At 43.9% G+C, this 12,543-nt stretch overlaps 1 protein-coding gene across 3 annotated transcripts in view; it reads right to left on the reverse strand.

The window, feature by feature from the left end:
• The window catches only part of LOC128886982 (M-phase inducer phosphatase-like), a 37,830-nt gene extending 25,440 nt beyond the window's left edge, over positions 1–12,390 (reverse strand). The window contains exons 1-3 of one of the 3 annotated variants that reach the window (XM_054142320.1): positions 12,170–12,390; positions 10,679–11,118; positions 2,374–2,416 (exon numbers count right to left, since the gene is read on the reverse strand). In XM_054142320.1, the coding sequence (XP_053998295.1) occupies positions 2,374–2,416; positions 10,679–10,868 (233 nt within the window). In that variant the 5' untranslated portion in view covers positions 10,869–11,118; positions 12,170–12,390. Of the gene's footprint in view, positions 1–2,373; positions 2,417–10,678; positions 11,119–11,290; positions 11,306–12,169 lie in introns of those variants that run through there. The other 2 variants (XM_054142329.1, XM_054142377.1) reach the window with 2 other exon arrangements.
• Positions 12,391–12,543: the final 153 nt, after the last annotated feature.

A 12,543-nucleotide genomic window follows, 5' to 3' on the forward strand; every position in this document is an offset into this window, starting at 1 on the left:
GCCCAACGGTTACGGCATTCCCCAACGAGCGAGAAAGAAACGAGTTGCGAGCAAACGAAAGCTTCGGTTGATAAGGCGCGACGGGGAGAGAGGGGAGGGGTGGTGGCGGCGGCGGCTCGGAGAGAAAGATCGCTGGAGGTTCGTTTGCGTGTGGTCGTTTATGGAAAGACTGGAATCGCGACGTGTGCGTGACGAGTATATTGCTGTACAAGTACAAATTCGTCGGTACAATAAGTCAGTATCTGATTATAATTTTTACTTCGTTCTTTTGTAATTCGTTAAATGTTACGTAGTTTATTAACACGAAATAGAAGGGTATCTCGCGTCGAGTCAGTTCCAGACTCAGAATCTGAGTGTTTTTCATTTTGGTCAAATTTTGACGAATAAATTTAACGTTAATGTAAAGTTTAATACAGTTGAGGTTTAAATGGTACTTGTTTGAATAAGATGCACAGCTTTCTTCTCGAACGTCAAGCTTCAATTTGAACAATAAATGAATATATTAAGCAAAAGTTATCGATAACGTTGAACGCTAGATTCTTCAACTAATACTACCAGAAATAAACATCGTTACTCCCTATAGTTGGAATTCTCCAAGTTTGTCCAATAAACGACACACCGGGGAACAGTTTCCACGCGGCGGCAAAGTGGGCGTTCTTCTCGGTGAGCAGGGATGCGGCGAACTTGGTCGCCGGAATCGTTTTGCTTGGTTTTTTAACGGTCGCGTCGCGAGAATGACGAAGAGAAAAATAGACGGAGACGCCGCGTGTATACGTGTACGCGAATATCGACCGTTACGATAGCAACAGTACGAGAAGGAGGAAGATAGGGAAAACGCGAGGGACGAGGATCGCGTTGATTCGGTCGTTCTCTCGCCACGACTTTTTTTTACATGCTGCATCTCGATCCTCCCGCAGATCGACGATCGTTTCGAAAACGAACCGTTGCTGTCTGCGATCTCTCGATATTTCGGTCAGGATTTCTTGCTCGGATTCTATGTTGATTCGAGTTACGGATCAATTTTGATTGTTCTTAATCAACTCCCGTTACTTCCAGAGGCTTTCTAACCGATACGATAACGCTGATATCGCGTGGTTTACGTAAGCCGAGGAGTTCTGTATTGCTAGGATGGTAATGAATTTGATTTAAATAATAAATTAATAGAAATATACAATAATCCGATTGTATAAACCAATTTCTAATTTTCTATTCTACGAACTAAATAATGATAGTAATACTTTTCTATTCTTTTACAATACCGTACTCTTCCTGATATTCCTACCCAATTTTCTGCGATATTATAATTAAATAATTGAATATTATCTATCACTGATATCACCGTCTAAGCTGCAGCTCAATTGCTACATCTTGTTTTACATGCATCTACCACTGTATAGTTACGTAACAAAGACGTTAAGAATAGACCTTTACATATTTATGCCCAGCGGCTCCGTTACTCGTGTGCGAGTTGCTTCGGTGGTATTATGAATCTTAATTGAGCGGAATGTTATCGTTACAGAGGTCCGAAGAGAACAGACCGAGAGACGGGAAAAAAGAGAGAAGAGGATCGTCTATGACACACCAGGATGAGATTACTTAAGAGCGTTTGGTCAACGGTACGGTCGCAAGTTACAGGTGCGAAATGTAACCCACGGAAATGTTAACAGACGGAGACAGATGAATATGTGTAGATATGCGTACAAAGCGTAATGAAATAAAATCGAATTAAATGAAATAAAATGAGAAAACGTGAAGCAGAATGACATGGAGTAGAAAAAGTGAGTAAGAAAAGGAAGAAAGAAGACGTCAGCAGGGATTACGGGGGAGGGGATAGGAAGAGGGCGCGTAAAATTGGGAATACCCAGAAAGGATGGAGCCGGTGGTAACGCGCGGGTGCAGGTTCAAGCATGAACCAAAAACGAACGTGAACGGCGGCAAGCGAGACTGACATCCGAGACGACGCGGAACCCAAGGCGGGGAGGATAAGTGGCTCTTTCTCGCGACGTTCGATGAATGAAGCTAGGAATCATGAATGGGGCTTGACGCGCGGAAAAGACGAACGTTTGTCAACCCGAGGTGCCGAAGAAAAGCAATTCTACGCGCGGCGATTTAAAGGGACCGGTCATTTCGGATAGAAAAAAAAATGTACACTTCTGGATTTAGGTCTCGAGAGTGTTTCCGGTAAATTACACTGGAAATTGAGGCTATTTAAGGATTCTATAGAGCGGTTAAACGAGGCGCCGAGGAACGAACTAAATAATGATAGCAATTGTACAAAAATAAAAATATTTATGTTCTAAATTTCATAGAAATTATTTGAAAATTATTTGAAATTACCCTCGTAGATAAAGAAGAATAGAAGGAAACACTTACCCGTCGTTGGTGCGACGATCTGGGCGCTTGCAAGGAGAGGCATCTGAAATTTGAGGAGAGGCGTGAGTCGGGTTGCATTCGAAATCCTATTTTGGATAACACGTTATCTCATTTCATCAAAACATAACTTCATAAGCCCCACTATATATCCACTCTATATATCTCTTTCATTATATACAGTTTGTAACGATAAAATCATTTTCAACCTCATTCGAATTTTGCTCCAAACCAAGATTCGTGTACAAGACAAACTATTCAACGATAAAGGAAAATCTTCCAAATAAATGTTATTAATTCTCTTTAACCGATCGGATATAAAACCGAGTTGCTCAGGGACTGCTGGTGCGCTGGTTATTTATAGCAGCTCCATACGTTGATCGCGCATGGCGCGTCTGCGACGCGTAAAACACGCGAAGGACTCGAAGGAACGCAGGATAAGGTATCGCGGCCGGAGGAAAGTGTAACAGAGTACGGAGGGTCGGTAGAGAACCGGAACGCCTTTCCTCGTTGCCGCGTCCACCGTGAAACGCTTCCGCAGGAAGTTGGCGCAGTCTCTGTGACGGACGTTATTTCGCCCGATCTACCTGCGTTGCTTTCCACCTTAGCCGATCGCACGTGGTCGTTTACGAACGCGTGCTATACGAGTCGGTGGCATCGATCGGGTTTCGCGGACATCGAGCCACCGAGAAGCTTTTTTTTTTTTATTCTTGGCAGTTAACCCACAGAGTGAACCAGGCTTGCCTCGGAAAGGAAGAAGAACGACTTCCATTGCCAATTTCTATTTCACCTCTCGAGGTATGCGCCACCTCAACGACACGTCCCATCCTGCCTCGCCCTTTCCGCGATAGGAAGGTTACACAGAACGTTGCGATTACGGTTAACGGCGACCGACTAACCAAAACCAGGTAAATGCGGAGGCCAAACAGCAACGGACGAGAATCAGATTAAATCGGATAAAATCTGTGATTCTGCTCGTCCCTAAGATATCGTTTCCGATAGATGCTACTTTCATATTTATTTATGTTGTTACAAATAATTCGTATTCTTAATTCTAAGATAAATATTCTATGATACCGGTAGCGAAAACTAAAGGTGTAGCGGGTATTTGTTACACGAGGGTAAGAAGAATTTTAAAATTACTCGAGAAGAATTGTTCCTCGGCTATCGCGTGTATCATTGTGTCGACACTGATGGCGAAGCATTTAGAAGCGTAAGCATGAACCGGGGCGATGATGACACTCTAATTTAAAGGCTAACGAAGATAATTGCGGTTATCAAGCTTGCGAGGTTACCCGTGACATTTTCATGCGTGGAAACTTCCGGTCGTTGCGAGTTTCTTCTCCAACGATCAAACTTGTTATCCGCGTATTAGCACCTAAATAAACGATCCACGTTTTCTTGCAAACGATGAAAAATCATGCAACAAGCTTGGCACTAGTGGATTTTAATTAGAGAATTCTTTGAACGCGCCCATAGCGTAGTTTGCTGCGAGAGAACCTTCGCGTTGGCGTGACCCCGCGTGGCAGGCGAGACGAACCGTCTAAAAAACACGGTGGTTAAATATATATACCGGCAAGAGAGAAACTAGGGTGAACCTGGGGTGAGTCTACGGTACCAGAGAGTACTGGCACGGGAATAACCGCCCTACGAAATCTATTTTCGACGTGAAAATCTGTTCCATAAATACCAATTACAAACGACCAACGTTCGTCGCGCGTACGAGATTAGAATACAGATGCTGCGAACGGATGCGCTGGGAGTACGTTACCAAACGTAACGTACAACTAACGCGAGCGTGCGTGCACGTACGTGCTCGCTATCGTCGACCGCATGTGCCGCGATCGATTGATCGTGCGTGGCAAATTCTGTACGACGACACGTGACAACGCACTTGGGAGGCAAAGGTGTGGCGAAATTCTTATCTAGGCACGAATTTCGAGTACAATATTTGTCCCACAGGGCGCATTGACGCGCATACGCGTCAACAGCATTTTTCTTTGACATTTTATTACACAACAACGTAAACAACAACTCGAGCGCTGTTCCTAACGGAACCATTGAAGATAATTATTAAACAATCATTGCCATCAGAATTATTGCCATTTGAGAAATTGGGCAACGTAGGGCTAATTTTACAAAAACCATTGTATCTACGTATTAAACGGAATAATCCTAATACTAAAATTTCAAGATTTAAATGCCTATCTACAGGTACCTTGGTATAGGTGGAAAAATCGTTTCACTGGCGTCCCCTGCGTAAGCAACTAAACAAAACCATGTTCTTATCGAATGTAAAGTAAAATTCGTTGGACCAGAGGATTAAGGTATCAAGAATCGTTGGCTCTGCCTTAGTCGTGAAACGATTCACAATGAATCGTTAGGTTGTTGTAACCGTTCGGATGGAGGAGATCGATCCGCCGTGGCTTGGGAGACAGGAAAACAGAGAATCCTACGACAATGCATAATGGTACGAGCCAAGTCGAGGGTTGGGGTCACAGTACGTTCCAGGGGTACCCAGCCGTACGTAGGTTCTAATACTCGCGCGGGGATGGCAAGCGTTCGGCTACACCGTGCCAGGTGGCGACTGTCGTTCCATGTGTGCTCATATGTCTGCCCCCTGAGCCCTTACTTTCCCCTCCCTAGGGGTAGACCGACCCCTCTGGAATACCAGAAGCACCGGAGACACCAGAGGCACGTTAGCGCCCCATCGTTTCCCCTGCGTTCACGCGCGAGCACTCGCTCGCCTAATTACTCCCTTTCTTAGCGCGACTATCTCCACGTCCGAACCGAACCGTTCCTTTTCAACATGGAAATTGACTATTCGTACCACGAATAGCCGAGTGCTGTCCTGGACGAATAACGTTTTTGCAAATTCAAATTCGCATCCCTTGTTAAAAGGTCTCGATTGGGCTTCGTTGTGAACGTTTTAACGAGGAATTGCTCTACTCACTTTTCTGTATTTTATTGGGCAATGTTGCAATTTACCTGTCTATCTATCACCTAACAATTAGGCGACAACCCGAGGGACAGGTAGGAGAAACCTGATAGTTGTTATTTCCCTGACCTGCGCAACATTGAATATATCGAACACGTGATCGAGTGCTGAGGATAACAGAAACAATCCGAGAGCGCAGTCCTTTCGACGAGCCTCTATCGATTTTCGAGACTCTCTTCTCTTCTCCCTCGTCTTTACTTATCGAGCTTCACCGCGAATATAAAAAAAAGGCACCCGACGGGAGAGTGTGGGTATCGATCGAGTAACGAGTCCGAACCAACGGGCGCGTGCCACCCTTCCCGACTGAATATCGCCGACGATCGATCGATAGCCTCCAACGAACATTGGAATGAGTCATTACCCACGATTAGGTAGGTGCTCGCACACCGAACAAACACACGTCCAGAAAAAGGAAGTACGTCTATATTCTTGCATTTGTACGCAATCTCATAAATTTCACCCTTTCTACGTCTCCGCTATGTCATAAAGGCTTAACATCCCAAGTCAGACGTCTTAAGAGAGTCTTAAGTAGACAAGAGTGACGAGAGCGCAAAACTGCCTACGCGGAAGGCCTAGCAATTCCAACGACTATGTCGTTGCACATGTCGCGATGCACCGAGCGCATTTCTTTGTCTATCGTCGCGAGACGCGCTGGACATGCCTCCTTCCTTTCCAGCTCGTTACCATAGGTAATGGTGGACCTGCGAAAAAGTCGAGTAAACCGAACCGCTAAGAGCACCCCGAACGCAGACGGAAACTCGTAACCGGAGCCACGAACCATGGAACGAGAGAACCGTGTATCGTGACTTGGAACGCACAGGTGCAACCTACCCCACCGTGACCGCTAGCCACCGACGAAGAATATCGTTTCTGTCGCAACCGTACGCTATCGCGAATTACTCGAGGCTCCTCGTGTCTCTTTTCTGCTTTTCTTTCGACAGTCGCCACCGGAAGGGCCCATAGGACGGGGGTTTGACAAACTTGTAGCACGCGCGATCGTAGCACGCGACAGAGTACTAAATTAAATAAATTATTCGATTCGGGGGTTCGATTGGATGTAGAACTCAAAACTGGGTCTTAATCAATTGATTGATAAAAATACGTAAGAATATGTTGAGCGCTTTACCCGTTGCTCCCTAACTACCGTTCCCAACCACTAAATGGCTACGCATTTGTGCCTTAACCAAAAGAGAACTCGCAAAGTTTGCATGATATACACATCGCCCCTACCCCCCCCCCCCCCCCCAAAAAAAACAACAAAAAATGTTGTATATTTCGAAGAACGGAGGGATGCTAGTATCTACTACGCTAATAAGCTACGATATCTAGAATACCTAACCAAAAGCATGATTTCGCTATTTTTGGAGCTCGCTATTTGTAAACAGTAGCTGATACAGTTACTGTCGTCGTTTTGTCAGCGATGAGTGTCTTATTAATCGACTGGACGATTATGTTATTCTCCGTGGTGTCTGGCAGTTTATCACACGCGGATCGTTACACGGCTATAAATGACGCTGTCTTGTTACCTCTCCGTGTACCCGCCAAAAAACGTATCCTGACAGGGGTGACGCAGGTAGCGCGGTCAGCTATCTGTTACGGGTCCTCGAAAATTCGACGAAATTAACGGCACATACTAATGAACCTAGACACGTCCTTTGGTTAGGCCCCCACGCTTTGTAATACGACGCTGGTGACAAACTAGGAGTCGAGAGGAACGGAAGGACACGAAACAGAAGTAGAGGGAATAATGGTCCCTTGTAATCGTTCCAGGGTTCGTTGTAAGGACAGTTATCGTACTCATCGGTCATCCTAATCATATTCGTCGCGTCCATAAACACGAAGTAACGAAATTTGTATTCCTCCTCGATTAAAATAAACGCGGAAGGCGGACAAGAGACGGAACACGCGAAAAGAGTGGAAGGAAGGACCGCGAAGGACCGCATGCGGCTTGAAAGCCGCAGGTTCCCCGTCCCTTGGTCTAGTACAGCGATAGGCGCAGCGACGTATGGCGGCGCGTGCATCGGTGCGTAATAAACGATAAAGAACGAAAGGCGATTAAACAAAGGTCACCGTTGAGCAAGTCACACAGCTGCTAACTAGAGGCTCAACGGTACGGTGCACCGTCGTATCGCAGACCGCGATAAACGCTCTAACATGTGTGTACCTAACGTGCTTGAACACTGCCCTCGCAGTTATTACTCGCCGTTACGAAGGAACACCGATTCCACCTCGACAATACAACTTCGCTTTGAACTTGAAGATTCGCCTGACAAGGTCACTCGCGTCCACCGGAACGTTAACGAAAAGGTACTATTTTCCTATGTTCGAGCAAAGAGGGAGCAATGTTGGCATTTGAAATTTCTAGAAGCAACGGGAAAGGGGGAAACCTTAAATCTTGAATTTTAGGCAACTTTGCATTTGAAAAATTTGTTATGTATTGGAAGATAAAGTCGCGGCAGATTTTGTCCGAAACGGAAAGTTGGAGACTTTCGAAAGCAAAGGAGGGAAAAAAGAAACCTTGGAGATGATGCTCCCCACTGGATGCTCCTGCCTTCCCAGATTGATCGAATCTGGAACGAGCATAACGGGACAAGTACAACCTTACGCAAAGCCACCCAAGGGGTTGGATCGAGAGGTCGGTTCAACGCATTGGATACCGCTCATTCGTACTTTCCTTCTCCTCGGGCTGTCCTCTCCCTCGAATTTTGTATGCTCGGCCCGTAAAACACAACGAGGGGTGGCGAGTGGTCGTGCAGCCGGCACGCGCTCAACGAATTTTTTAACTAACGGATATCGGGGTAAACGACAACGCGGGAGAAATCAGGAGCACGATACGCCACTCCCGTATAAGTCACCGGTCACTCGAACCTCTATATCCCAACGATTCCATATGGCGTCTGACCAGAATTCGGCACACTTTTATCCAGACGAGTTCTTTTATTCGTGACTCATCTATCTAGATAAGACTTTTATTCGAACGAGGTGCTCCATAAACAATACGTTGTCCGTCACTCGTCATTCGTTACTCGTTATTCAAATAAGGCGATCGTTTCTTCGAATAACGAAGACATCACATACACACAAACAATATACAGGGTGTCCCAAAAATGTTGAAGGTCCTTGAAAAGGGTGGTTCGGGGGGTGATTTGAAACAACTTTTTCCTTAGCGAAATCGTTGTCCGAGGCTTCGTTGAGGAGATATTAACGGAAAACACTGACCAATCAGAGCGCGCGTATACCGTTGGAGCGGCCGCGATAGCGATGGCTACGCGCTAGGTAGCCGCTCTCGTACGCGAACAAGTGACTCGACGTGCATCGAAGGATACTGACGCGGCCGCTCAGCGCGTAACCTTCGCTACCGCGACCGCTCCAACGGTATCCGCGCGCTCTGATTGGTCGGGTTTTTTTTCATTAATATCTACTTAACGAAGCCCCATCCGACATTTTTGCAAAGGAAAAAGTTGTTTCAAATCACCTCTCGAACCATCCCTTTCAAGGACCTACAACATTTTTGGGACACCCTGTATATACATTACATATCTCAGATACTTTGCATATGCGACGTGTGTGCGATATCGACCGTGATTTATGTACGACACATAGTGCAATAAATAAATGAACAAAACAATACGAACAATCATTCGAGGAATATCTGTTGCGAAATTCGAAAAACGGTTTCTAGCATCGATCGAAACGAACGAAAGACTCGTTCGAACGGCGGGGGGGAGGGATGGAAATTATTCGCCGCGACGAGGAAAAAAGTCGATTAGTAATTCGGTGTACAACCGTTAAAGGTTACCGAACAGAGCGCATCGTCTTTGAGGATCAGGTTGCGAGACCTGCCTTACCGGCCATACGAGAAATGCTAATACAGTATACACGAAAACCCCCGGGACCCTCGAGACCTCCCGAGACCCCGAACACCTCAAAGACCCCGTCGTGAAACCCTTTACCGTCTCTACGTTACTTTCTTCTTCCTCTCCCTTCCTTATCCGTTTCGCTTTACTTTGCCTCGAGCCTGCGCGAGAGTTGGTCTCGTCAAAATTCTTCGAGCCGTCCTTTGAATTTTAAATTCTTTTCTACCCAAAGCCACTAGCCGACAACGCATGCCACCGCTCTGCTTCGACCCTCTCCAACTCAAATTTTTTTTTTAACAGCCACAAAAACATATTTTACGCGAAATAGTTGAACATTGTTTTCCCGGTCGCGTAGGTATCGTTAACAGCCTTTTCAACGTGATTTTAGTGGATTTCCCAGAGCGAAGTATAAACTAGATAACGTTTGTTAACTTAACGAGCGCAGGCTCATAAAGGGATATGACAAGAAAGGAGCAAAACGGACACGAGTCCCTAAGCGAGGTGTTGTGACGACACAGAGAGATCCGTGAAGGTAAAACAAGATTAATCTAGCTATTTCAATAGTATCACTTTTTAATAAATAAATCTCTAAAAATTAGAAATCTAAATATTGATAACCTACGGTGCAGAGCATATAGACATAGATACAGCCCTGGGCTTTAATACGTGACTGATATCAACGACCAATTGTCCGAAGAAGATCTAAAGCTAAGGTCGAAACGTGGAAGCGTTTAAATATTTATGATTATTTTATACGCTCTGGAAAGGCTAATCATAGTACGTTAATATTGATGAAAAAGATGTGTCAACCACTGAAAGGAATGGTTTTTAGTGAGCATTTTTTACTGAGACGAACAGACCTCTAGAATTTTAATTCTGGAAGCGCAATCGTGTCTTCTATAAATTATATAATTCAAACCGGGTTCGGAATCTCAAAGTAAAAAAGTCTCGAAAATGAATCGGTGTTTCGTCCAACGTATAAGCGATTAACGAATAATGATACGACCATGCAATTTCCGTTCGATGTATTACGAAGCTACACACAGTCGTAGTGCAACTTCCCGCCGTTTCCGTAAACTATCACATAACCTTGCCAAGCACATTAAACAGTGCTTGTCAGGATGTCGCGTTGGTTTTAAAGAAGGAAGGGAACTACTATCTGCAGAAAAGGATTGGACATAGCCTTCAGGATTCGAGAACAAGAATCGATCGTTAAGTCGGTAATTTAAAAGTAAAGGTCTCTCACGAAACCGGGCCACGTGTTTGCCAGTTTTTGTTTCCGAACACCGATTGTTGTAACCGTTTTCACCGTTACATTTAGGGCACACCAGACATGAGAAAATTCTTAAATTTTGTCACGTGTCTCATAAATGTCTTATGAATATAAACACAACGAGAATTCTTACGCTAATGATCCTCGTTATTCGTTACGAATATTCAATTGTTCACTTACCGTGACACCCTTCAGCATCGTTTCTGCTACGTTTCGAACAGCTTCCCGAAAGCGACGAGTTCATCAATTTGTTAACGATTCCAGAGATTGGTGACACTAGCATCGAAGACGCTTCGTCTTGACTCTCTTTCGGACTTTCCTCACTTTCAGCGATGCACGATAATATTGTCATTCGTTGAAACCCGGACATCGTGTTCCCTCGCACTTGGAATTGTCTCTTCGTCGAACTCGAGAAGCTCCGAGATACAACTTGTCATGAATATTTTGCAAAATCCCTTTTCGATTAATGCCAATTCGCCTTCGTCGCGACCCAACGCCGCGTGCGATTGGGGCAAGGAGATAAGAAATTGATAGATGGTTGGGAGGGGAGGCGTAGAGTTCATGCGCAAGATCTTGCGTCGAAATTCGGCGATTATTACTCAAAGGCTCCTTTCGGTGACCTGTAAACAGATTTGAAGCTAATGTTAGATTATACGTTCGAGAAATTATGGTTAAGATATATTTCTAGTTGACTATTTTAATTTAGTTGTTTGAATAACATTCGATATACATGTTCCAAAATCACATTTTCGATCAGATTATTTTCAATTCGTATCATTCGACTAAAATTACCACCTAAATTAAAAGACACATCGGGCCACTGGTAACCTTAACCGACCCCTGGTATTTACGAGAACATATTTACAATGTAGTTTATGAAAGTATCGCTGTTGCCGCCGACACAGAGGACGAAAGGAGACGTTCAGTTTAATGCAATGTAACACAATGTTTTCGAACGACCTGAAGGACAAACGCAAACCTCAAACACGTGTTCCCGAATATCCCGTAGTCCTTGTCAAACATGCTATTTAGAATCCACTAAACGTTACGAGACTGTCTAGATAAAATTCTAAACTAAATTTTTCACCAAGCACATTGTTGATTTGAAGTGAGCATCTAACCACTCAAGTATGATAATTATTGAGAATGGACGTTAAGTCGAGAAAAAATGCGTGAAAACCAGCAATTCCTACCAGTGACGGATACAATTGAGGGACTAGAAGGCCTCGAACCCTTCCCTCGTTAATAAAAAAAAATCATGTATATTAATTCGATTATATTATTCCTGGGGATAGGATTCTCGAATTCCCCTACTTAACCCCTTCATGCTCGACCTGATTTTATCGCAAATGTAATGATTGCAAAAATAAAATAATTTATGATAGAAAACGATTCTGTGATTTTTTTAATCATTCTAAACAACCTTTGCAAATAATCCACATAAGGAAATAATATTAATATAATAAAATCTAATATAATAATCTGTCTCTTAACATCGAATATCGACACACTCGTCGAATGTATGTGGTTAGGTGAGCTTACACAAACGTTATCTACGATCAAAAACTAACTTAGGGAAAATGAATCAATTCGTTAATTAATGTTCAAAATTACGCTACAGCGATTAAAGAAAACGATAAATACATCGTCGTTAGTTATCCAATGACTTACCTTTCTTCTATGACGCCAATATTTTACGAATGTAACTATCAACACAGACTTAAAAAAGTAATTTCTATCGATAGCACTTTTAAATGTTTTTTTCGACGTATCAAGTCAACATACCGAAAATAACTGTCAGAAATTCGATCTTGCAGAGTTAATTACGATAATACGAGTCAAATTACGTTGACTTGGGTCGAGCTGAACAATCACGGCAGCCCGCCGAAAATCTATTATTAATGAATACAGCGCCACCTGCGATAATACAAGAGACAAACGAGGACTTATTAAACGAGGTTTTCGTAGAGAAAATGAACTAGCATTTTAACGAAGAATTATTGAACGAGGACTGAAAGGGACCAAGATAAACAGAAAAGGACGTA

The sequence above is a fragment of the Hylaeus anthracinus genome, unplaced genomic scaffold (assembly GCF_026225885.1).
Source record: "Hylaeus anthracinus isolate JK02 unplaced genomic scaffold, UHH_iyHylAnth1.0_haploid 0, whole genome shotgun sequence".
NCBI classification, from domain to species: Eukaryota; Metazoa; Arthropoda; class Insecta; order Hymenoptera; family Colletidae; genus Hylaeus; species Hylaeus anthracinus.